General features: G+C 48.8%; 1 protein-coding gene, 1 long non-coding RNA gene and 1 pseudogene across 10 annotated transcripts; 1 reads left to right on the top strand and 2 right to left on the bottom strand.

Moving 5' to 3' along the window:
- The first annotated feature begins 332 nt into the window (after positions 1 to 332).
- On the top strand, positions 333 to 21,565 carry LOC129020798 (uncharacterized). 6 transcript variants are annotated; one of them, XR_008495906.2, is made up of 9 exons: positions 402 to 501; positions 8,201 to 8,324; positions 9,123 to 9,162; positions 10,533 to 10,638; positions 16,795 to 16,937; positions 18,125 to 18,843; positions 18,955 to 20,439; positions 20,830 to 21,037; positions 21,439 to 21,565. It is a non-coding gene; the product is annotated as an uncharacterized LOC129020798 (long non-coding RNA). The 6 variants fall into 6 exon arrangements; XR_008495904.2 differs by having other exon boundaries at positions 18,621 to 18,843; positions 20,736 to 21,037; XR_008495901.2 differs by having other exon boundaries at positions 18,621 to 18,843.
- LOC129020797 (MKI67 FHA domain-interacting nucleolar phosphoprotein-like) lies at positions 2,669 to 9,459 on the bottom strand (annotated as a pseudogene).
- SIGLEC10 (sialic acid binding Ig like lectin 10) lies at positions 14,337 to 21,935 on the bottom strand. Of its 4 annotated transcripts, none has more exons than XM_054465616.2 (11): positions 21,852 to 21,935; positions 21,389 to 21,772; positions 20,973 to 21,083; positions 20,617 to 20,664; positions 20,205 to 20,474; positions 19,875 to 19,922; positions 19,488 to 19,745; positions 19,130 to 19,414; positions 18,730 to 18,823; positions 18,023 to 18,134; positions 14,337 to 15,668 (listed from the first exon to the last, which is right to left on the bottom strand). In XM_054465616.2, exons 1-11 carry the CDS (start codon positions 21,886 to 21,888, stop codon positions 15,393 to 15,395), a joined length of 1,923 nt encoding a protein of 640 aa, XP_054321591.2. In that variant the 5' UTR covers positions 21,889 to 21,935; the 3' UTR covers positions 14,337 to 15,392. The 4 variants fall into 4 exon arrangements, with proteins under 4 accessions (XP_054321591.2, XP_054321590.2, XP_054321593.2 ...); XM_054465615.2 differs by having other exon boundaries at positions 20,973 to 21,257; XM_054465618.2 differs by lacking the exon at positions 19,130 to 19,414.
- Between the last annotated feature and the right edge of the window lie 2,413 nt (positions 21,936 to 24,348).

A 24,348-nucleotide genomic window follows, 5' to 3' on the forward strand; every position in this document is an offset into this window, starting at 1 on the left:
TTTTATTGCTTCTCCTATTACTGAGATCAGGATCTGACGCCATTTGGAAACCAGGGTCTGACCGCTTACCACGTACCTCGCCCTTTAAGGCTTTTTCTGCCCCGCCCCCTCCGTGCCCCCGCGGCGCTAGGAGACTGGAGGCGGGACCTTGTGTCGCTAAGGAAATGCCCTTTACTCAGTTTCCAAAATTGACAGGCGAGTTCTGAAAACCGGCCAACCAACTTCTGCTTAAGGGGAAGCGAGACTTCCGATTTGTAGGGGAACGCAGCGGCGATTGGTTAGAGTCCCGCCCACTTGTTAAGCGACGCGAGCCACTATTCTCGGCTCTGATTGGCCAGAGAACTCGCGCCGCTTTTTGAATCCCCACCCTGCGGACCCCGCCCGCCTCGTCTTCTCCCTCTGGTTGGCGAGCGCCTTTCTGCGCCTTCAGGCATTTTTGCTGAAGCTTTTGTCTGCGCTTGTGCGGGGAGGTTCCGGTAGCGTCCGGGAGACCCGGCCCAGGTCTGGAGATTCGGAGCGGAGCTTGGAGGGAGAGAGAAGACTGGGTTGTTGAGGGGAGAGTCCCTCTCGGCATCTCCTTGGCCCACTGGGGAGCCCCATTGCCCCATCCACCGCTTAGAACCAGACCCTTCCTTTCACTCTCCACTCCCTATCCCTACTGGCTTTAGACCTTCAAAGTTCCAAGATTCGACCTTCGGGGTCTCCCCATTTCGTAGGGGCTTACAGATTTCCTAAAATCCCCATCCTCCCCGAACCCCCTTCCGTCCCTGGAGATCCTGGGGTCCCTGCTCTTTCCCATTCATTCCACCTCCTCTACTTGGGACCCTTCCAAGGGCAAGGTGGGCGCCTCTCAGTGCCTCTTCTACCCTCATGTCCTTTCTCCTCTTTTAGGTCCAGGAGGCCATCTTTGCCTCCCTTCCTTGAAATCTCCCCAGATTTAGAGGCCCTCACCCAGCTTCTCCCCTCTCAGCCCTGTCGAGGTGTCAAGGTTCGGGGGTCACCTTTGTTGTTGTCGGGGCGTCAAGGTTCGGGTGTCACCTTTGTTGTTGTGTGTGTGTGTGTTTTTTTTTTTTTTTTTTTTTTGAGACTGAGTCTCGCTCTGTCGCCCAGGCTGGGGTGCAGTGATGCGATCTCGGCTCACTGCAACCTCCGCCTCCCGAGTTCAAGCGAGTCTCCTGCCTCAGCCTCCCGAGTAGCTGGGATTACAGGTGCCTGCCACCAGGACTGGCTAATTATTGTATTTTTAGTAGAGACGGGGTTTCACCATGTTGGCCAGGCTGGTCTCAAACTCCTGACCACAAGTGATCCACCCGCCTTGGCCTCCCAAAGTGCTGAGATTACAGGCGTGAGCCACGGCGCCCGACCTAAGCCCTGGTTCTTCATTGCCGCAATGAGAAAAGGTACAGGAAAGTGTTGAGATCATGGGCGTGGAGGCCAACTGACATGCTTGACTGATGTCACATACTGGCTCTGCCCCTGAAAAGCTGAGTCACCTTGGGTAATTTGCTTAGCCTCTCTGAGCTTCAGTTTCACTCGGGAGCTGGCCAAGAACACTTGTCTCAGAGTTGCTATGACATTCGAACATGGTGGTGTAGGTAAAGGGCTCAGCATGGAGCTTGTTCTCATTAAGCCCCATGGCACGTGGGCATCTATGCTTTTTTTTTTTTTTGTAGAAAAAAGTTTATTTGCTGGTTATTGTTTGAAATACAATTCCTCACTGGTGATACTAGTATAAAATGGTGGTTATGAATCCATGCTAGCCCAGTGAAAACTAATTTAACAAATTGGTGTAAAAAAAAAAAAAAAAAAAAGTCGTTTTTGAATCTCTATTAAAATTTGAACTAATACATAAGCAAATCTGTGCTAAAACTGGAACTGCTGGGCCGGGCGTGGTGGCTCACTCCTGTAATCCCAGCACTTTGGGAGGCCAAGGCGGGCGGATCACTAGGTCAGGAGTTTGAGACCAGCCTCACCAACATGGTGAAACCCCGTCTCTACTAAAAATACAAAAATGAGCCAGGCGTGGTGGTGCATGCGCCTGTAATCCCAGCTACTGGGGAGGCTGAGGCAGGATAATCACTTGAACCCAAGAGGCAGAGGTTGCAGTGAGCCAAGATCGCGCCATTGCACTCCAGCCGGGGCGACAGAGCAAGACTCCATCTCAAAACAAAACAAAACAAAAAACTGGAACTGCCTTCTCACACTACATATAATATACCTTCCAGCTTCAACCATCTGATGTTGAAATCTAAAGCACTCTCATGACTTAAATGTCCCTGACAAACCATGTAGATGGACAAACCAGATTGGTGGTCTTTAACTGCTGGTGATAGAAAAAGGCTGCAGTTTAGTACTTAAACCTGCAGTTAGTGGTCAACTTTCTATCTAGGTAGAGTAACTAAGGAGAGCTATGAAATATCAAAAGAAAACTAGAGGCCAGGACAAAGAGGCAATGTCAGTCGAGCCACTGCAAGCTGGTATGCACCCCTGTATTTCAGCCAAGGGCAGGCAATCCAAAATTACAGATTGCTTACCTTAACTTGACCAGTGTATATTACCTCTGAAAATCTTGTCAAGGGTTGCATTTCATTGTACCTAGTAAAACACAAAGTCCACTCTCATAAAAATATTATATTTTTTGGAAGAAATATATGTAATACATTGAAAATCACTGATTGCTTTTGCTTTGTCTTTTTTTCCGTGAGTGTGTAGGTGTTTGAGTCTTGTGTTTCTTATTTTACATAGGATATGGGCTGTTTGAAAACTATTTCATTAGCTTCATCATCATCATTCATTTCAGCCACTTCAGATTCTTCTCTCTCCAAAAATGTTGGTGTACAAACTGGTGTGAGGCCCTGTATATCCACCGTCTTCTCAGGAGTGTCAAGAGTGCCTAAAACCTTTTTCTTCTTATGTAAAACGTGGCCTTTTGTAGACGTCTGACAATTAGTTTTTGAAATACTTTCTGTTTTCTGGAAAATCAAAGAAGGAAGAAGGAAAATCATAATCAATTCCTTTTTTAGCTAATTCCTTTTTTTTTTTTTTTTTTTTTTTTTTTTTTTGAGATTGAGTCTTGATCTGTCACCCAGATTGGAGTGCAGTGGCCCAATCTTGGCTTACTGCAACCTCTGCCTCCCAGGTTCAAGCAGTTATCCTGCCTCAGTCTCCCAAGTAGCTGGGATTACAGGTGCCTGCCACCATGCCTGGCTAATTTTTGTATTTTTGGTAGAGATGGGGTTTCACCATGTTGACCAGGCTGGTCTCAAACTCCTGACTGTTGGGGTGATCAGACCCAACACTAGACTGTGGGGGCCATGAAGTCCAGCAGAGTCAAAGGAATGAGAAAAGACAAGAGTGCGTGAGGTGGGTCCAGGGGGCCAACGCTAGTATGGAGGCTGCGAAGGCCCCGAGCTCTGGAAGCCCGTACTGTTTACTGGTGATCAAACAAAGAAGCAGGTAGTGATGTGGGGGTTGAAAGAAAGTGGTGCATCAAGTGCATGATTTACAGCTGTGACAGTTTAGCATTTTCTTTGAAGCATATGGAACATGTTCTGCTACTTGAGATAATGGGAAACATGTTCTTCTAGTTTAAGATACAATTGATCTAGGAGCCTGGGAATGCTAGAAGCAAGGAGCCAGCAAGTCTAGACACATTCCAGAGGCCACGAGGGGTTTCATGCCCTGAGACCTGGATTCCATCCAAGCCACAAGGGGTTTTATGCCCTGGGCTTAGATTATGGTGCAGCAGGGCAGCCTTCCACCCTTTAGCACAGAGCTTGGTGTTCCAAAGGCCACAAGGGGTTTTAGACCCTGGACCCCAGACATGTTCCAAGACTTTTTATATTATGTCAGACTAGCAAGCCCTGCCTCAGCTTTTTCCCCAACACTCAGCTTTTCTCCAACATGCCCCCCTTTTCTTTTTTGTAAAACCACCACAGCTATCATTGCTTGTTCTCAGTGGTGGCTTTCTCTCCAGAGGCGGCTTCTGCATCTACAGACTAAAAGGAGACAACATAAGCACATAATTATTAGAACAGAATTTGCAAGTGTAGAGTTTTCAATGGCCTTAATCCATTTAAGAGGATTGATTGCAGACAACCCATTGGCTGTCTTGTTCAAAATATCAGTTCCAGGGAGCAGGGCTAAGTGAGTCTGAGAGGCTTCAAAATCTCGCTCTTTTAGTTTTACAATATCGAGGGTGAGATTTTCCTCTCTACCCTCTAGATGGCGTTTAACCTTCTTCCATCGGTGTTCTGTATCATTGTAACCATGAGGAGTAATACAAAAGTCAGATGTATTCCAGTCACATTGCATTTGAATTCTACTTTCTAAATTCATAAACGATCTCCCATCCAAATCACTGTCTGACGGAGATCATTAATTTGGTTAACTATTTTTTTTATCTATTTGAGCTTGGGAGTTCCATAATTTTGTGGAGTTCTTTTGCCACTTATTGACAAATTCAGCAGTTTGCACAGATGAATGTACAGCCACACCAGCTACTGCAGCGGTAGTAGTAACAGCAATGAGGCCAATTATAGCAAATATAAGAGCAACTATAAATCTTTGGGATAAGAGTTTTTTAAGGATTTAGTTACAATATGAATGCATGATGATGCCTCCCATGGTCTATTTAGAGACACATAGGGATCCAAACTCCTTCTCTGGCTTTAATTATCAGGATAGTCTGATTTTTATTAAAAGTTGGTAACATTTCCTGTTGCTAGCATAAAAGGTGGCCAAACACAACTATGAATCCAAAAGGTCCTGTTGGAAAGAAAAGAGAGAGCATGTTTATTTTTACCTCCCTCCCCTCTATACCTTTTATATGTACCCTCCCAACTTTTGATTGAACTTTGAGCCATAGCTAATTTCCATAATTCAGAATGTTCCTGTCTTATGGCAGGAGATATCATTTTTGGACTAGGGGCAACAATGCCAGCAGGACTCCATATGATAGGGGCATTAGCTTCCGTCCGAACATACTGTGTATGATTCCTTTGCCAGCGATTCCTCTGGTTTACTACATTTGTTCTACAAGAAGGCCTTCCAGTGCAATTTTCTTTAAAGATCCCCTTAGGGGACTAATCAATGTTTATTCCATAGGAATTATTTTGTAGCACCTCAGCCTTACTTGCTATACAATCTTCCCAAGTTCAAGCATCCACACCTTCAAACCAAACTTTGTTTCGCTCACATTCAAGCTTATTAGGACGGAACTTCAGAGTTTTAGGATTGGAATAATTATATTTTAAACTATGCCCCCAAATCATATGCAAAGCAGCCTGTGATTTATTTTTTCTGGGGACTACTGCCAACCAGGCTTGTGTGTTAATCTGTAAGCATCCAACAACAGGTCCCAGGCATATGGGGGATATTTATATCCTATAGATATATTCATTTTTTCATCCCTTCCTCATTAGGATGCATTGGCCCTTATTCAAAATGGAGTCGTTCTGGTTTGAATGCTTCTTATATATTTCCCCTTTCCCTTTTACAAGAGGACCCTTAATCCTAAGGGTTGCAGAAGGACGGAGGTCCGTCTTCTGCAACTTCATGCTGAATAGGGGCGATGATATTCCTGCCTAACTATTAGGGTCTCTTGTATTCAGGTAGAGAGGAGCTCAGTCAGAAAGCATTGGTCCGTTAAGCATCTATTGTACCTCTGAATCCCAGTAAAAGGTAAAACCCTGGTGTTCCAGCAGTTTCTCAGCTTCCTGTGTGGTTTTCTTGATCTGTCCCCATGTTATGGGGGTTGATGTCAGCATGACTCCAGTCAGTCCTCGTTCCATTCTTTGCATTCAGACTCAACTGGCTCATGGCTTGTACTGGGGGAACCAGGTCCACGGATGGGATCCATGGGTCCCTCCAGTCTCCCATTCCATGGTCGTACACATCTTGAGGGCATCCGCACAGTTTGTTCATCTCCTGCAAAAACACAAGCATACCCTCACCCCCACGTTAGTAAATCTAGCGAAACATAAGCAAAAACTTTTGTGGCTGTAGCCGGGAGGCATGCCATTGCTGAAGCATTTGTTCTACAAGTTGTAACTCAGCTTCTGCCACTTTGGTTAATTACCATGGGATAAAACTTTCCATGATAATGAGAAACAGGCCCCTTCTAACAGAAGGCACAGAAAAAGCAAATCGAGGCTTATCCTTCTTGTGCAACAGTATAGCAAAAAAGCAATCCTTAAGACTTCAATTTGCACTGTACAGGTGGGTCCACTAGATGCTGTAACTCATGATACATCTTCAGATGTTTGGTGGGCACCACACAGGCACCTGATTGTCACGTGGAGAGACACAAGCAAATCCTCTTCCCCATATAATTATCTTTCCTTTTTCTCAGCTCTTTGTATGTGCATCGCTCCACCATATATCTTGTCCAGACTTTTTATTTTCCTTTTCTACATTCCTTTTTTGCGTGTCCAAATTGTCCACAAAGCAAGAGCCTGAGAAACAGGGCACATTCCTTCCTACTTTCAATCCAGCCATAGCCTGAGCTAAAAGAGTAGCCCTATGCGAGTTATCTCCAATGCCATCGCAAGCCCCAATATATTCAGCCAAATGAGGCTTCCCTCTCATAGGTCTGATAGCAGTTTGACACTCCGCATCAGCATTTTCATATGCAGGAAGCTGTATTACAACATCCTGAGCTGTTTTATCAGTTATGGATTTATACACAGCCTCTTGGAGCCAAGCAATAAAATCAATATATGGTTCTTTAGGTCCCTGTCGGACGAACTGAAAGAAGGATATTTTTCCGCTGTAACATTTATCCTTTCCCGTGCCCGCAAGCATGCAGAGCACAGCTGAACAATGGCAACATCCTCCATTACTGCTTGATTTTTAAATCTACCCCAATTAGGGCCAACTCCCATTAACTGTTCAAAGGAAACAGGCACAGGTGGCTGCACTTGTGTGTCTTCCCTTGGCCTGAGTTTGAGCTTCATCAGTCCACCATGTTTTAAACTGTAAATACTGAGACAGAGTGAGAACAGATTTTGGTAAAGTATCCCAATTATACGGTATTAATCTATTATCAAGAGCCACATTTTTTAACAAAGTTTGCACAAAAGGAGAGTTCGGTCCATATTGAGTAATGGCTTACTTAAATTCCTTTAATAACTTAAAAGGAAAAGTGGCCCAATTAATTATATTCTGTCCTCCTTGCTGGATTATAGTAACTGGAAATTGCCATGCTTCAAGGTCTCCCTCAGTTCTAGCTTTTTTTTTTTTTTGACAGAGTCTTGCTCTGTTGCTCAGGCTAGAGTGCAGTGGTGCGATCTTGGCTCATTGCAACCTCCACCTCCCGGGTTCAAGTGATTCTCCTGCCTCAGCCTCCCGAGTAGCTGGGACTACAGGCGCACGCCGCCACGCCTGGCTAATTTTTTTGTATCTTTAGTAGAGATGGGGTTTCACCGTGTTAGCCAGGATGGTCTTGATCTCCTGACCTCGTGATCCACCCATCTCGGTGTCCCAAAGTGCTGGGATTACAGGCGTGAGCCACTGCGCCTGGCTTGCTCTAGCTTTTTGAATAGAATTTTGCATAGCACCACCAATTGCTCCAGGTTTTAATGTTGCAACTACAGGAGCAGAAAGTTTTACAGCTAATTCACTTTCTTGCCCATTAAGGGGAAAGGGAGGAGGTGGCCATTCACTTAATTCAGCAGGTGGAGCTGATGGGCTAGTAAAATATACCTTTTTCAGTTTCCCCTTCTTTAACCTCTTCTCTTTTTTGCTCCTTGCATTCAGAATCTGAAGTTAGTTTTTTACACTCGTCCTCCTCTCCCTCATCTGAATCTGCCTCATCATCTGTTTGAAAGGGCTCAAGAGCTGCCTTTATTAGCGCCCACATTGACCAAAAGGAAACTGGAATTTTTGCTCCCTCTTTATATGCCTTTTTAAAATCTTTGCCAGTTCTCTCCCACTCATCCAACTCCATAGTCCCTTGTTCTGGAAACCATGGGCAAAACTGCTTTACTGTACTAAAGAGTGATAACAAATTTTGAGTACTAACTTTCACTGCCCCTTTTCGTAATAAATGCCTTAAGAAATTCAAATAAGCAGAATGTTTGCTTTCACCTTGTCCGATTGTTACCCTGGTTCTTCTGAGCACTCAGCTTTCCCACCGAGCTTCTTTCAGTCGTCCTCAGGTGTCCTCTGATGATACTTCCTCCACTTTCATGTCCTCTAGCGTTTCTTCACCGGGATCTTCATTGTCCCATGTTGGGCGCCAGGAATGCTGGGGTGATCAGACCCAGTACCAGGCCATGGGGGCTACAAAGTCCAGCAGAGTCAAAGGAAAGAGAAAAGACAAGGTAAGAGTGCATAAGGTGGGTCCAGGGGGCCAACGCTAGTATGGAGGCTGCGAAGGCCCCGAGCTCTGGAAGCCCGTACTGTTTATTGGTGATCAAACAGACAGGCAGGTGGTGAGGATGTGGGGGTTGAAAGAAAGCAGTGCATCAAGTGCATGATTTACAGCTGTGACAGTTTAGCATTTTCTTTGAAGCATATGGAACATGTTCTGCTACTTGAGATAATGGGAAACATGTTCTTCTAGTTTAAGATACAATCGATCTATGAGCCTGGGAATGCTAGAAGCAAGGAGCCAGCAAGTCTAGACACATTCCAGAGGCCACGAGGGATTTTATGCTCTGAGCCCTAGATTCCATCCAAGCCACAAGGGGTTTTATGCCCTGGGCTTAGATTATCATGCAGCAGGGCAGCCTTCCACCCTTTAGCACAGAGCTTGGTGTTCCAAAGGCCACGAGACGTTTTAGACCCTGGACCCGGGACATGTTCCAAGACTCTTTTACATTATGTCAGACAAGCAAGCCCTGCCTCAGCTTTTTTCCCAACACTCAACTTTTCCCCAACACCTAACCTCAGGTGATCCACCCGCCTTGGCCTCGCAAAGTGCTGGGATTACAGGTGTGAGCCACTGTGCCCAATCAGCTAATTTCTTCCTGAGTAATCTTTGTTTCTTTTTAAATTGCTCCTCATCCGTAGCTTTTGTGTTAGTGTCCGATTCTGATTATACCATTTTGCTGATGGATTTGATGGCTGCTTAAATGGAATATTCCAGTCTTTAAAGAGTTCTTTATGTACTTTTCCAGGTGGCATAAAATGACACTCCAAGAATCTTTCACCAAACAGGTAGTTGTTCATTGTTTCAGCAACTATCTTGGCAACATCCTCAGACTCAAACTCCACAAATGCATAGCCTTTGCTATTTCCAGTCATTTTACTTCTGGACAGTCTGAACTGTGTCACAGTGACAAACTTGGAGAACTATGAAAAGATCTGTGTTTCGTTAAGTAGGTTAGGTAGGTGGCACATGTAGACTACTCCAGAAGTAAGTTGTTCTTGTTTTTTTTGCTGGGTTATGTGCTTGCAAACCTGCGCCAGCTCCTTTTGAAACTGGGCATCTTACTGCAGGTTAAGTTTCAACATGAATTTTGGAGGGACACAAACATTCAATCCATGGCAGAAACTCTTTGCAGAGCCATTTTGCTGCAAAAACTTGAGGGTGGGGGTATGACTTATTTAATAAAGATGACATTTTCTGTATAAATGATACCTAAGTCCTCCTCATTAGCAGATGTTGAATAGGACATTTTCTTTTTTTATTATTATACTTTAAGTTCCAGGGTACATGCTCAGAATGATGGTTTCCAGGAACAGGATATTTTCTTTCTTTTTCTCTTTCTTTCTTTTTTTTTTTTTTTTTTTTGAGATGCAGTCTCGCTCTGTTGCCCAGGCTGGAGTGCAGTGGTGCGATCTTGGCTCACTGCAACACCCACCTCCCAGGTTCAAGCGATTCTCCTGCCTCAGCCTCCCAAGTAGCTGGGATTACAAGCACCCGCCACAACATCTGGCTAATTTTTGTATTTTTAGTAGAGACAGGGTTTTGCCATGTTAGCCAGGCTGGTCTCGAACTCCTGACCTCAAGCGATCCATCCGCCTTGGCCTCCCAAAGTCCTGGGATTACAGCCGTGAGCCACTGTGTCCCGCCCTGAATAGGACTTTTTCTGTTGCCTCTTAAATGGTTTAAAGAGGGCAGCCAATATTGGGGTCAGAAAGCTTCTCTCCGCCTAGCTTCCCAAAAAAACAAAGCTGCCAGCTGGCTGTTGGACAGGTGAGAAGTCTTTGGTGAGATGCTTCATCATCCTCTCTTTCTTGAACTCTTCACATGTACCAGGGCTCTGGGTAGGAGGGGGTGCTCCAAGAAAATGTTTAGGAAAGACTAGGGTTTCCTGATAGAATGGGAGGAATCAACATGCTATCTCCCCATTGGGTGTCTGTGTGGGCAGCCAACTTCTTGCTGTGCCCTGCATCTCCCTGTGCAGGGGAGAGGAGCATTAGAGAGGAAAAGCTGGGGGCAATGAGGAGCTTGGGGCAGTGTAGCCTGCACTCCACAGTCCAGCATGGTTAGGTTGTGTGGGTTTCTGAGTCCTTTCTGGCTACTATAACAAAAATACCATAGGCTGGGTGGGTTGTAAACAATGAAAATTTGTTTCTTATAGTTCTAGAGGCTGGGAAGTCCAAGATCAAGATGTCAGCAGATTCAGTGTCTGATGTGGACTCACTTCCTGGCTTACAGATGGTGCCTTCTGGTTGTGTTCTCACATGGTAGGAGGGACAGCTCTCTGGGGTCTCTTATTAAGGGCACTAATCCCATTTATGAGGGCTCCACCCTCATGACCTAATCACCTTCCAAAGGTCTTGACTTCAAATATCATTACATTGGGGGTTAGGAATTCAACCTAGACTTTGGAAGGACACATACATTTTGTCTATAGCAGGGGATGGATGGACATGAAGGAGGGTAGCTGGGCTTCTGCAATCTGGGTGATATGTCACCCAAGAAAGGGGTAAGAGGCTGCATGGTGTCTGCCAATGGTGGAATTGGAGAAGGTATGGGAGAAGCAGGGGACACAACTCTCATATCAAGAAACAGAGGAGGCTGGACATGGTGACTCACATCTGTAATCCCAGCACTTTGGGAGACTGAGGCGAGCAAAGCAGTTGCAGTTAGGAGTTGGAGACCAGCCTGGTGAACATAGCAAAATCCCGTCTCTAGTAGTAAAAATACAAAAATTAGCTGGGTGTGGTGGCGTGCACACCTGTAGTCCCAGCTACTCGGAAGGCTGAGGCATAAGAATCGCTTAAACCCGGGAGGCAGAGTTTGCGGGGAGCCGAGATCACACCATTGCACTCCAGCCTGGGCAACAGAGCAAGACTCTTGCCTCAAAAACGAAAAACAAACAAACAAACAAAAAAAATGATTGAATCAGTGATCAGAAAAAATATAACTATTTCATATTCATACTTCCTGGAGTTAATGTCCCAGTTGACTGGTTAAAAAGAATATTTGGAGGCCAGGCGCAGTGGCTCATGCCTATGATCCCAGCACTTTGGGAGGCCGAGGAGGGCGGATAACAAGGTCAGGAGATCAAGACCATCCTGGCTAACACGGTGAAACCCCATCTCTACTAAAAATACAAAAAATTAGCTGGGCTTGATGGCGGGCACCTGTAATCCCAGCTACTTGGGAGGCTGAGGCAGGAGAATGGCGTGAACCCGGGAGGCGGAGCTTGCAGTGAGCCGAGATTGCACCACTGCACTCCAGCCTGGGCGACAGAGGGAGACTCCGTCTCAAAAAAAAAAGAAAAAGAAAAAGAATATTTGGCAATACGGAGAGTTCCCCTTGGGTTTTCTGATCCCAAGCCTGGTGTTTTTTGTTTGTTTATTTGTTTGTTTGTTTTCATTTGCACAACATTGCCTTTCCCCAAGAGTACTGGATAACAATGCCCTCCCTCCAAGTCCCAAGTCACTATTGCAGAAGTCAGGACCTTAACACACACATTTCAAAGTTACTGACACCTGGTCAAACCTGGTGCCTTAGCAATGCAATCGTGTAATTTCCCAGGTCAAACAGATCTTCAAGGGTTGCTCTCATGGCAGACTTTGGTGGTAGAAGGAAGGAAGCAGAGTCTTAATCTTTGTGCGGCTTGTAGGGAAGTCCCTTTTTCTCAAGCCCTTGCAGCATCCTTCCCACTCTAAGCTTAGTTAAAGGAGACTGTGTAAACTCACCCATCCTGGGCCTGAGTTTGAATCCCAGCTCTGCAGTTCAGCTGTGTGACATGCAAGACCTTGTCCCTCTCTGAAGTCCTTCTGTAAAATGAGGTGGCTGCATTGGGTGATCCCATTCCACACCATGAGTCTGTAGTCCTATCATCCTGGGTATACTGACGTCTGGTGGCCAACTTTGGTCCTTACAGCTAATTCAGGTTTTTTCTTTGTTTGTTTTGAGACATAGTCTCACTCTGTCACCCAGGCTAGAGTGCAGTGACGCGATCTCAGCTCACTGCAGCCTCTGCCTCCTGGGTTCAAGTGATTCTCATGCCTCAGGATCCTGAATACCTGAGGAATACAGGCACCCGCCACCACATCCGGCTAATTTTTGTATTTTTAGTAGAGACAGGCTCTCGCTCTGTTGCTCAGACTGGTCTCGAACTCCTGAGCTCAAGTGATCTACCTGTCTCAGCCTCACAAAGTGCTGGATTACAGGCATGAGCCACCATGTCCAGCTCAGTTTTTTATTTTTTATTTTTCGGTATCTGGAGTGTTTAGCACGGCCAGGAAACAAAACACACCAGAGAGGGCCACCTTGCCATGTCACCAACTATGCAATAACTACCGAAGAAAGGCCCCTTGGGTGGCTATGGAGGAGCAGAAGTCAGCAGAGGAGATGGCCAGCAAAGTGCTCACCTTTGCTCTATTTCTTTTTTTTTGAAACGGAGTCTCACTCTATTGCCCAGGCTGGAATGCAGTGGCACGGTCTCAGCTACTGCAACCTCCACCTCCCAGGTTCAAGCAATTCTCCTGCCTCAGCCTCCCGAGGAGCTGGGATTACAGGTGCCCGCCACCACATGCGGCTAATTTTTGTATTTTTTTAGGTGAGACAGGGTTTCATCATGTTGGCCAGGCTGGTCTTGAACTCCTGACCTCAGGTGATCCACCCACCTCAGCCTACCAAAGTGCTGGGATTACAGGTGTGAGCCAGCATGTGATTCTCAGCATGTTGTAAGTTTGTCATTGTTCCGTTTCCAAAGCATTCCCGCCTCCATCCCCGCATGTGTTTGCACTTCTTTAGATTTGTGGGTCTGAGAGCGCATTAGCACCCCATCCACGTGCAGTCTCCTGCCCTTCCAGTCCTCACCCTGAAAACCTTCCTCTGGTCACAGACCTAGTCATTTTTCCCACGGCTACTCTTGAACTCTTTATGGACTTCTGCGCTTGCTTCCTCTTCTGTGAAAACAAATGAGTTTATGTAGATTAAGATCTAGCCAACTTCTGTAAAGGATCAGATGGTAAATATTTTAGGCTTTGCAGGCTAGTGACTCAACTCTGCCTGAAAATAACTGCAATGTGTAAAGGAATCAGCATGGTTGGGCACCACACTGAAATTTGAATTTCATCTCCTTCCCGGGGACCACAGAAGAAAGTTCTTCTTCGGACTTTTTCCCCAAGCATTTAAATGTAAAAACATTTCTAGCTTGCAGGTGGTATGAAAATAGGCAGCAGGCTGGAGGTGACTTAGGAGCCTATCTAGTCAATTTTTTTTTTTTTTTTAAACAGTCTCACTCTGTTGCCCAGGCTGGAGTGCAGTGGCGCAATCTCGGCTCACTGCAACCACAGCCTCCTGGGTTCAAGCAAATCTTCTGCCTCAGCCTCCCGAGTAGCTGGGACTACAGTTGCACACCACCACGCCCAGCTAATTTTTGTATTTTTAGTAGAGACGGGGTTTTACCATGTTGGCCAGGCTGGTCTCAAACTCCTGGCCTCAAGCAATCCATCAGCCTCAGCCTCCCAAAGTGCTGGGATTACAGGTGTGAGCCACTGCACCTGGCTGTATCTAATCATCTTTAAAGGCCCTCCCATCTCTGAGAACCCATGAAACTGCGCAGTCCTCTGGACTGGAACTGGGGTGTGTCAAAGGCAAATCTTTGCCTGCCTTCTCAGAACACCATATTCAGAGAAGGCTGCTCAGGACAGATTTGTCAGGCTGTTCTGAATGCCCAGGTCTGGGACGAGATGGCCTATCCATGGAGGATTTTTATTTTTTTGAGACAGGGTCTCACTCTGTTGCTCAGGCTGGAGTGCAGTGGTGTGATCTTGGCTCACCACAGCCTCTGCTTCCTGGGTTCAAGTGATCCTCCTGCGTCTGCCTCCCAAGTAGCTGTGTTACAAGAAAGGGGTCCTGATCCAGACCCCCCAAGAGAGGGTTCTTGGATCTCACACAAGAAATAAATCAAGGCGAGGCGGTAAGGTGAAAGCAAGTTTATTAAGAAAGTAAAGGAACAAAAGAATGGCTACTCCATAGACAAGAGCAGCTCCTAGAGCTGCTGGTTGCCCACTTTTATGGTTATTTCTTGATTATTTGCTAAACAAAGGGTGGATTATTCATTCCTCCCCCTTTTAGGACTTATCGGGGAACTTCCTGATGTTGCCATGGCTTTTGTAAACTGTCATGGTGCTGTCGGGAGTGTAGCAGTGAGGACGACCAGAGGTCACTCTCGTGGCCAACTTGGTTTTGGTGGGATTTGGTTGGCTTCTTTACTGCAATCTGTTTTATCAGCAAAGTCTTTATGACCTGTATCTTGTACCGACCTCCTGTCTCATCCTGTGACTTAGAATGCCTCCACTGTCTGAGAATGCAGCCCAGTAGGTCTCAGCCTCATTTTATTCAGCCCCTATTCCAGATGGAGTTGCTCTGGTTCAAATGTCTGACAGCTGGGACCACAGGCACACACCACCAAGCCCAGCTATATTTTGTATTTTTTGTAGAGATGGGGTTTCACCATGTTGCCCAGGCTGGTCTCAAACTCCTGGGCTCAAGCAATCCACCCAACTCAGCCTCCCAAAGTGCTGGGATTACAGACACCCAACCCATTTGGAGGATTTTTTTTTTTTTTTTTTGAGATGGAGTCTCGCTTTATTGCCCAGGCTGGCGTGCAATGGTGTGATCTTGGCTCCCAGGTTCAAGCAATTCTCCTGCCTCAGCTTCCCAAGTAGCTAGGATTACAGGCGCCTGCCACCATGCCCAGCTAATTTTTGTGTTTTTAGTAGAGACGGGGGTTTCACCAAGTTGGCCAGGCTGGTCTCGAACTCCCGACCTCAGGCAATCTGCCTGCCTCGGCCTCCCAAAGTGCTGGGATTACAGGTGTGAGCCACTGTGCCTGGTCAGACTTTTTTTTTAAAAAGAGAGAGAGAGAGAGAGAGAAAGAGGGAGAGAAGGAAACTTTGCACTCTGTTATCTTCAACCTCTTACTCTACCTTCCTCCCTAGCCGAGGTTCCAGTCCTAAAGCCTAGGAGACCCTCATTGGAACTTGACTTCTGCATAATCCGCCTGGGTGCCCTTGGGCATCCGGGCCTCAGGCCTGGGTCTGACGCCTGGGAAGTTGAGCGTGGCATAATGGAGCTCCTCTTGGCTTTCCTGGGATTCTGGGGCTTGAGTGGATGATTTGGGTTCTGGGAAACTGGGCAACTGATACTGCTTTTTCTGGTTCTTCTTTAATTCTGGGGAGGGAGCACCTGGTGGAAGAGGGGTCCGAGAAGGACTGCTTGGTGTGGCTTTCTGATTCCGCTTCTGAGCCTGAGGGAAGAACCACCATCCTTCATTCATTCATTCAGCAAATATTTGAGCACTTACCATGTGTCGGGCACTGATTTATAGCACAGAATGAAACTAAGTCCCTGCCCTTGCCTTGCTGAGCTTGCATTCCATCTTGGAAAGAGGAACAGACAATAATTAGCAAAAGTACAATGACTGGTAAGTGACAAATGCCATCAAGAAATTTGAGCACCTTTAGAAGGCAGCAAAAGGGAGGGTGGGATGACTGTTTAATAGGGCATCGAGGGAAGTTCAAGACCAGCCTGGCCAACATAGCGAAACCCTGTCTCTACCACAAATACAAAAATTAGCTGGGCATGGTGACACATGCCTGTGGTCCCAGCTACTCAGGAGGCTGAGGCAGGAAAATCACTTGAACCTGAGAGGTGGAGGTTGTAGTGAGCTGAGACTGTGCCACTGCACTCCAGCCTGGACAACAGAGAGAAAATCTGTTTCAAAAAAATAATTGATAGCTGGGTGCAGTGGCTCACACCTGTAATCCCAGCACTTTGGGAGGCTGAGGCGGGTGGATCACCTGAGGTCAGGAGTTCGAGACCAGCCTGACCAACATGGTGAAACCCCGTCTCTACTAAAAATACAAAAATTAGGGGGGCATGGTGGTGGATGCCTGTAATCCCAGCTACTTGGGAGGCTGAGGCAGATGAATCGCTTGAACCAGGAGGTGGAGGTTGCAGTGAGCCGAGATCTTGCCACTGCACTCCAGCCTAGACAACGACAGTGAAATCCCATCTCAAAAAATAAAATAAAATAAAAATAAATAAAATAAATGATAGCATGCATGCACGGAGAGAAAGACTGGAGGGGGTGAGAACGGAAGCAGAGAAGGCATGCAGAAGGGGCCTGTGGTGCCCGGGGGTGTGGGGGGTGTTGGTGCATGGCTTGTAGTAGTGAGGGAAGAGTAGGGAGAACTGGCTTCGTTGTATTTTGAAGGGAATTTGCTGATGGATTGGTTGTGGGGTGATAGAGAAGAGAGGAGTGAAACATGATTCTAAAGCTTTAGACTTGGCTGGGCAAATGTGGTGTTATTTGCTAAGATGGGGATAGAGATAGAGCATAAATGGTGGAATTAGTCTTTTTTTTTTTTTAGATGAAGTTTCGCTCTTGTTGCCCAGGCTGGGGTGCAGTGGCGCAATGTCGGCTCACCACAACCTCTACCTCCCGGGTTCAAGTGATTCTTCTGCCTCAACCTCCGGAGTAGCTGTGATTACAGGTGCCCACCACCATGCCCAGGTAATTTTTTGTATGTTTAGTAGAGATGGGGTTTCACCATGTTGAACACACTGGTCTTAAACTTTTGACCTCAGGCGATCCACCCACCTTGGCCTCCCAAAGTGCTGGGATTACAGGTGTGAGCCAGCATGCCTGGCCTTTTTTTTTTGAGACAGGGTCTCACTTTGTCACCCAGGCTGGAGTGCATGGTGTAATCATGGCTCACTGTAGCCTCCAACTCCCAGGCTCAAGAGATCCTCCCACCTCAGCCTCCCAAGTAGCTGGGACAATAGGCATGCAGCACCACACCCGGCTAATTTTTAATTTTTTTTGTAGAGAAGAGGTCTCACTATGTTGCTCAGGCTGGGGAATTATCTTAAGTTGGTTTTGGACAGGCTAAGTTTGAAGTGCTGATTAGACACCCACATGGAGATGTTGCATAGACAGTCCACAGTTCAGGGAAGGAGCCACGAGATACAATTTTGCAGTCATCAGCATAAGATATTGTCTCTTAATAATTTCCAGAATTTACAAAGTATTACCCAGGGGCCAGGTGATATTCTGAATATTTGATTATACAAGTACAATATATTTAACACCCAGCATCATCCTAGGAGGTGGCTGCTAGTATTATCTCCATGTTACAGCTAAAGAAATTGAGGCACAGAGAAGTTAAGACACTTGTTTCATGACACAGTGATGACAGCAGGATCTGAACCCATGCAGGCTGATTTCAGACCCCCTGTGCTGAATCCCTAGGATGTACAGCCTCCCGACGATACGCATAATTGTTAAGCAGTTAAGTGTAATTAGTCGTGTTAATGGTGGCAGTAATAATGGAATAATGGCTACAGATTGAGAAAGTGCATGTATTCTAATCCTCAAACCAACTCTCGAAGGAGACAGAGGAAGAAATGAAGGCTCAGAGGGGGTGAGTGATGTGGCTGAGGTCTCATAGCTAGTAAGCGCCAGCCAGGATTTGAATTCAGAACTATCGTTGGTGCTTTTCCCACCTTGATGTCCCTAAGACAAGGGGCGCAGAAGTCAGAAAGTGGGGTGTCAGCTTTAGAGAAGAGAAAAAGCGGAAGCATGGCCCAGACACTCACCAGGGGGCCGGCCTTCGGGACCACATTGATGTAATCCAGGATCGTGCTGTGCCGGGAGAACCTGGGCCTCGGGGTCTCTGTCTGAGTCCGTCTCTTTGGTAGAATCTTCATGCTGAGGAAATGAACCCACCTGTTTGTGCCCTGCTGCACCTCCCTGTGATAGACTGCCACGTTTACTACCTGAGACCGTCACTACGACAGTTACTACTGTTACTACCTGAGACCGTCATTATGAGACTGAAAGAAGGAGGACAAACGTAGAAATGAAAGCTGAAGACAAAAGAAATTATTTTAAAGGAAGGGGTCAGGAGAAGAAGAGGGCTCCCTGCTTCTAGTGAGCAAGGGCAGCTGTCTGAGCCTCTACAGCCCTTCGTATTTATTGGGTAGAAAGAGCAGGGAGCAGGAGGTAACAATTGGTCAGCTGTTTAATTGATCACAGGTTCATATTATTACTAACAAGCTTCAGATGTGCCTAATTACAAGAAACACTTCGCTTGGGGCGTGACTGCCCTCAGCATTCCCTCTGGGAAGCAGACGCCGTTTGTCAGTTTGACAACATTCTGCATTTATGAGAATAGTTTGCTGTTTACTCATGTAGCCTCCAGTGGTATACTGCGTTGATCATGACCCTCACTCTTTCGGCCTGCAACGCCTCCCCTCCTCCTGGGTCCAGGCCCCAGACCCAGCCACGCCTCTTCTTAACCTACATGATCAGGGCCAGGCAGAGGAAAAGAAGAGCCGTGATGCCGATTCCCAGAAACGCTCCGTTGGAGAATGCCGTTGAGATGAGTCCCTTCTTATCTGCACACGGAGAGGGCCAGGTGAGCATCTCCCATCCACGCAGGGCTCATGAAGCCCGCTCATCACTCGGCATTCAGGCTTCCAGTTCCCATGGCGGACACTGTATCTGCAACCCGTCTGTTTACTTTTAGGAAACTACCACACCCCGGCCCAGGTGTTAGGACTTCCCATTGTGTTTTCCTGTCTACATACAGATGCCACGGGTCTGCTGTGTCCCTCCGAGCTCCTGCTCCAACCACAGGACCCTACTCTTTGCCCCACTCAGCTTCTCCTCCAAGAACCTTGGCATCCAGGCGGCCCCCTAACCTGGCAGCTGCAGGATGGATCCACTCTGGGCCCCATGGATGTTCCAGGCCTCACAGCTGAGCCTGAGGCCAGAGCTGAGCCCTCCTTGGAGGTTCAGGGAGCTGTTGGCCCAGGGCCCGGCTGAGCTGGGGGTGACCTCGAAGGAGTCCTGGCTGCTGTTTCCCTCCAGCAGCTCCTCCCCAAGCCACCAGCGCAGAGAGGGGGCCGGGCTGGCTTGGGAAGAGCAGCTGCAATGCAGACCCTCAGCCTCCCAGGAGCAGGAGGGGCCCAGCAGCTGTGGAGGGTCTGAGGGGAGGGAGGACAGGACTCAGAAGGGGCCCCTTCCTGGGACCCAGGTGCCCCCCTTTCCCCCACTCACAGTGCACGGAGAGGCTGAGAGAGACGAGCTGGGAGCCCAGTGGGTGCCAAGCCTGGCAGGTGAACTCTCCTTCGTGCTCCATTTGAACCCGAGGCAGCTCCAGGACCCCGGGGTCTGAGGACTGGGAGGGGCTCAGAATCTGTCCCCCCCGGGTCCAGCTCAGCCTGGCTGGGGGGCTGCTGTGGGTGACACAGACCAGGCGCAGGCTTTGGCCCTCCAGGACTGGGACAGACGTGCCATTCCCAAGGTTTTCCAGGACTAGGGAAGGAAGAGGCAGAATCGATGTGCAGCTCAGGACTCAGGGACCCTCTTGCGTGGGGACCCTCCAGACTCCTGGGCCCCGAATTCGGCACTGAGAGGCCCTGGCTCCTCTGTCTCCTTTCCTACCTGTCCTGTTTGCCTGGGAAACCATCACTCTCAGGTTCTCTGGAGGATCTGAAATGGAGACAGGGGACTGGCTCTAGACGGACCAGGGGCTTCCCTCTGGGTAAAGGGAAGCATCCTGGAGACTGAGGTGGGGGAAGTGGGTGGGATAGAAGGGCAGTGCAGAATCACCCACTGAGTCCCAGACACAAACTGCATGAGGGTCTACACAGGTAAGAAGGTTGGTCCCCGAGGCCTGGGGCTCCAGGCCCCCTCAGCTCTAGGACCCTGAGCCCAGCCCCTGTATCCCTCTGCCCTCCCAATGGACTCCAGGCCCCTGCTGGGCACACTCACACTGCACAGAGAGGTCCAGGGCTCGCTGCTGAGAGCCAAGCCTGTTCTCCGCTCGGCAGGTGTAGCGCCCTGAATCCCCAGCCTTCACCCCGGGCAGCTCCAGCCCCAGGGGTCTGGGGCCCCAGGGATGGGACGAGGAGAGGACTCTATCCTGCAGGACCCAGCTCAGTGTGGCAGGGGGCTGGCTGTCAGCAGCACAGAGGAGCCGCAGGAACTGGCCTTTCTGGGCTTCCAGGTATGGGACATTTCCCTGGGGCTGGGGCTCCAGGGCTGGAATGGGAGGAAAAAAAAAAAAGAGAGAAAGGGAGGGAGAAAGAGAGAAGGGGTACAGGGAGGAGCACATCCCCTCATCCCCTGAAGACTTTTCATCTAAAGACAACTGGCCCAGCCCCAGCCCGACGGCCCTCAGTACCTGGCGTGTTGTCACGTGAAATGCTGATAACAAGGTCTCTGGGGGCATCTGCAACAAGATTGTGTGCTGGCTTCAGGGAGGGACAATTTATTCCTCACACCTGGAAAAAACTCCCTCAGGGAAAAGAAAGTGGGACTATCCCGGGTAGACAAGTGACAACCAGCACCAGGGCTCACGTGTGTGGACCAGACGCCATTCCCATCCCTCTCCCAGGGCTGCGGCGGCATCCTGGGACCCCACAGCTTCCTCTCCCTGGATGCTCCTGAGCTGGGAGCCACTCACTGCCCCTCTGGGCTCCTCCCACCACCTACCCACCGGGTCTGTCTGAATGCCCCACCCTCCCAGGCCATGCTCACAGGCCACGCGGAGTCGGACCGTCCTCTGTGCGCTCACACCCTTTCTGGAGAAGTCCACATGGCAGGTGAGGTCGGTGTTGTGGTCCTGGGGGCTGGGCGTGAAGCTGAGCACTGAGAAGTGGGAGGTCGTTGGTTTGGTTCCTTGGGAGGAGAGGGCAGCCCCCGTCCAGGAGAAAGAAGGGGGTGGACATTCCTCAAAGGACCAGTTAAACACACAGATGACCATCACCGGCTGCCCGGGCTCCAGGGTCTCGGGGATGTAGACATCAGGCTTCTGAGTCAGGGCTGGGACAGAGACCGGGGTGGGGGGTTCTAGTGCTGCAGGGGTCCCTGAGAGCCCTCTCTGCTCAGCCCATAGCCTGTCCCCAGGGTCCCTCCCCAGTGTGACAGGCAGGGGTTCCCACCCCATTCCATACCTGTTACTTTTAGAAGGAACCCGTCATTCATGAAATTATATCTCACATAGCTTCCTCTCTCCACCCGAAAGAAGTACTGTGACTCATCCTGCATCTGCGCATCTCTGATCACCAAGGAGCAGTTCCCCTTGGCAGGATCCCCAGTGAGCTGGAATCGGCCCCGGGTGCTCATTTCCACCTCTCGATTCTGGTGGTTTGTCGCCACTGGAGCACCCTTGCTTGTCTCAGTCACTGCTTTGAACCAGTAGCCATAAGCTGGGGTAGACTCTGTCCAGTCCTTTCGGGGGTAGGAGAAAGAGCAGGGCACAGAGATGCACAGGCCCTCCGGCACCATCACCGACTCCTGCACTCGTATCCAGAATCTCCCATCCATAGCCTGGGACCCTGTGGGGAGACAGAGGCTCAACCTGCAACCCCAGCCCTAGCTCCGCCCCAGGTCCTTTCTGGCCCTCGGCCCACTCACCGCCCAGCAGCGAGGACAGCAGCAGTGGCAGTAGCATCTCGGCATAGGAGGCACAGGACTTGCCTGAGACAGGCCTATTCTCTGGTCGTGCTGTGAGTGGCTCAGGGCTCTTGGCAGAAGGGGAAGCCGAAGGCGGAAGCTGAGCCCTGGGGCCTGATGCGTGAAATGAGTTTCAGATGCTGAGGTCACAGAACTCCTTTGCTTTCCCCCGCACTCTCCAGCCCACCTTGCCCAGTTGTCCTCTGGGTCTCCTGGGGGCCCAGCCTGGCCTTGGGCTTGTTGAGCTGGTCCTTCCAGAGCTCCCTGTGTAGGAGGAGAGGGCAGGCTTGTGTCTATCCTGGGGGCCTGGCTGGGGGTGGGGTAGTGGGGTGGGGGCTCTCCCTCTGGGCCCTGGGTCATTGAAAAAGCAGAAGTGAAAAGGCCACAGTGAGCTACCCTTATCTGGGCCACTGGTGGTGGAGGTGGTGGGTACAGGGGAAGGGACAGTTACTGGAGGGGGCTGGTCTTGTCAGATAAAATGCAGGATGCCTGGTTAAAGCTTTCACAGAAAATATAAATTATTTTATTTATGTTTTTTAGTATAAGTATGTCCAAAATGCTGCATGGGATGTACTTATACCAGAAAGCAAAATAAATTTGTTTATCTGAAATTCAAATTAATTAATTAATTTATTTATGTATTTTGAGACAGAGTCTTGCTCTGTCACCCAGGCTGCAGTGCAGTGGTGCAATCTCTGCTCACTGCAACCTCCACCTCCCAGGCTCAAGCAATTCTCCTGCCTCAGCCTCCTGAGTCTGGGATTACAGGCATGCACCACGACGCCAAACTAATTTTTGTATTTTTAGTAGAGGTGGGGTTTCACCATGTTGGCCAGGCTGGTTTCGAACTCCTGACCTCAAATGATCCACCTGCCTTGGCCTCCCAAAGTGCTGGGATTACACTGCACCTGGCCTAAAATTCAAATGTAACTGAGCATGTTGAATTTCTTTTTTTCTAAATCTGGCCACCGTAGGGTGGTGTCAGCCCCACCCCTTCATGCTTCTTGGTGACCTCACTGACCCTTGGTCCCCAGAAGCAGTCTCCTGCCCCAACCAGGCCCTAGTCCACTTCCCAGTCTCCCTTCCTCCTCTGTCATTCAATTGGGACACCCATTGGGATTAGAACACATATGCCCAAAACTAATGCTGATGGGAGGAGTTTGAGGAAAGGTGGGAGTGAGGGGCAGAGTGGGGGAAACAGACTAGGGAAGGGGTAATTTGCAATGAATGGAGTAAACTCTACAAGATGTTTTCCCCTCACTGAGCTCTTCCTGAAATGACTCTGTTTGGGTCACACAGAGACACAGAACTCATCCTTCAACCTCCACACACCTTGGGTATCAAGCACTGAGCTTCAGGGGGACTTGGGGGTGAATCCTCCATGGTGAGTCAGCTCCAGGGCCCCAGGTTAGTAAATGAAGATTCTTAGAAACAGGAAAGTACAGAAGGTCCCCTAAATGACCTGGATGCTGGACAGACATTCAGGATGGGACCTGGGGAAGGAGTGGTCAGCTCTTCCTGGTGGAGGGAAGTCAGGAGAGGCCTCCTGGAGGAGATGACCCAGCCTCTACCCTGTCCTGGTTCTTTCATCCATGGCATTTTTGTGTTTTGTTTTTGAGACAAGGTCTTGCTCTGTTGCCCAGGCTGGAGTGCAGTGGTGTGATCATGACTCACTGCAGTCTCAATCTTCTGGGCTCAAGCGATTCTCTCACCTCAGCCTCCCAACTAGCCGGGACTATAGGCACGCACCACCACGCCCAGATAATTTTTGATTTTTTTTTTTTATTTTTGATAGTTTTCGTAGAGACAGAGGTTTTTTTTTGGTTTGTTTTTGGTTTTTTTTGTTTGTTTTTTGAGACAGAGTTTCCCTCTTGTTGCCCAGGCTGGAGTGCAGTAGCATGATCTTGGCTCACCGCAACCTCCACCTCCTGGGTTCAAGCGATTCTCCTGCCTCAGCCTCCCAAGTAGCTGGGACTACAGACATGCGCCACCACGCCTGGCTGATTTTGTATTTTTAGAAAAGATGGGGTTTCTTCATGTTGGTCAGGCTGGTCTCGAACTCCTGACCTCAGGTGATCCGCCTGTCTCGGCCTCCCAAAGTGCTGGGATTAGAGGCGTGAGCCATTGCACCCAGCTGAGACAGAGTTTCACCATGTTGGCCAGGCTGGTCTTGAACTCCTGGGCTCCAGTGATCCTCCCGCCTCGGCCTCCCAAAGTGCTGGGATTACAGGTGTGCACCATGGCCTCATCCACCGTATCAGTCGCTTGAACTGCTGTAACAGCGTGCCCCAGACAGAGGGGCTGAAACGACAACATTGACTTCCTCACAGTTCTGGGGCTAGACGTCCAAAACCAAGGTGTGGTTCCTTCTGAGGCTTCTGCTTGGTTTGCAGATGCCACTTCTCCCTGTGTTCTCACACAGCCGTTCCCCTGTGGGTGTCTGTTTCCTCAACTCCTT

Source organism: Pongo pygmaeus, chromosome 20 (assembly GCF_028885625.2).
Source record: "Pongo pygmaeus isolate AG05252 chromosome 20, NHGRI_mPonPyg2-v2.0_pri, whole genome shotgun sequence".
Lineage (NCBI taxonomy): Eukaryota > Metazoa > Chordata > Mammalia > Primates > Hominidae > Pongo > Pongo pygmaeus.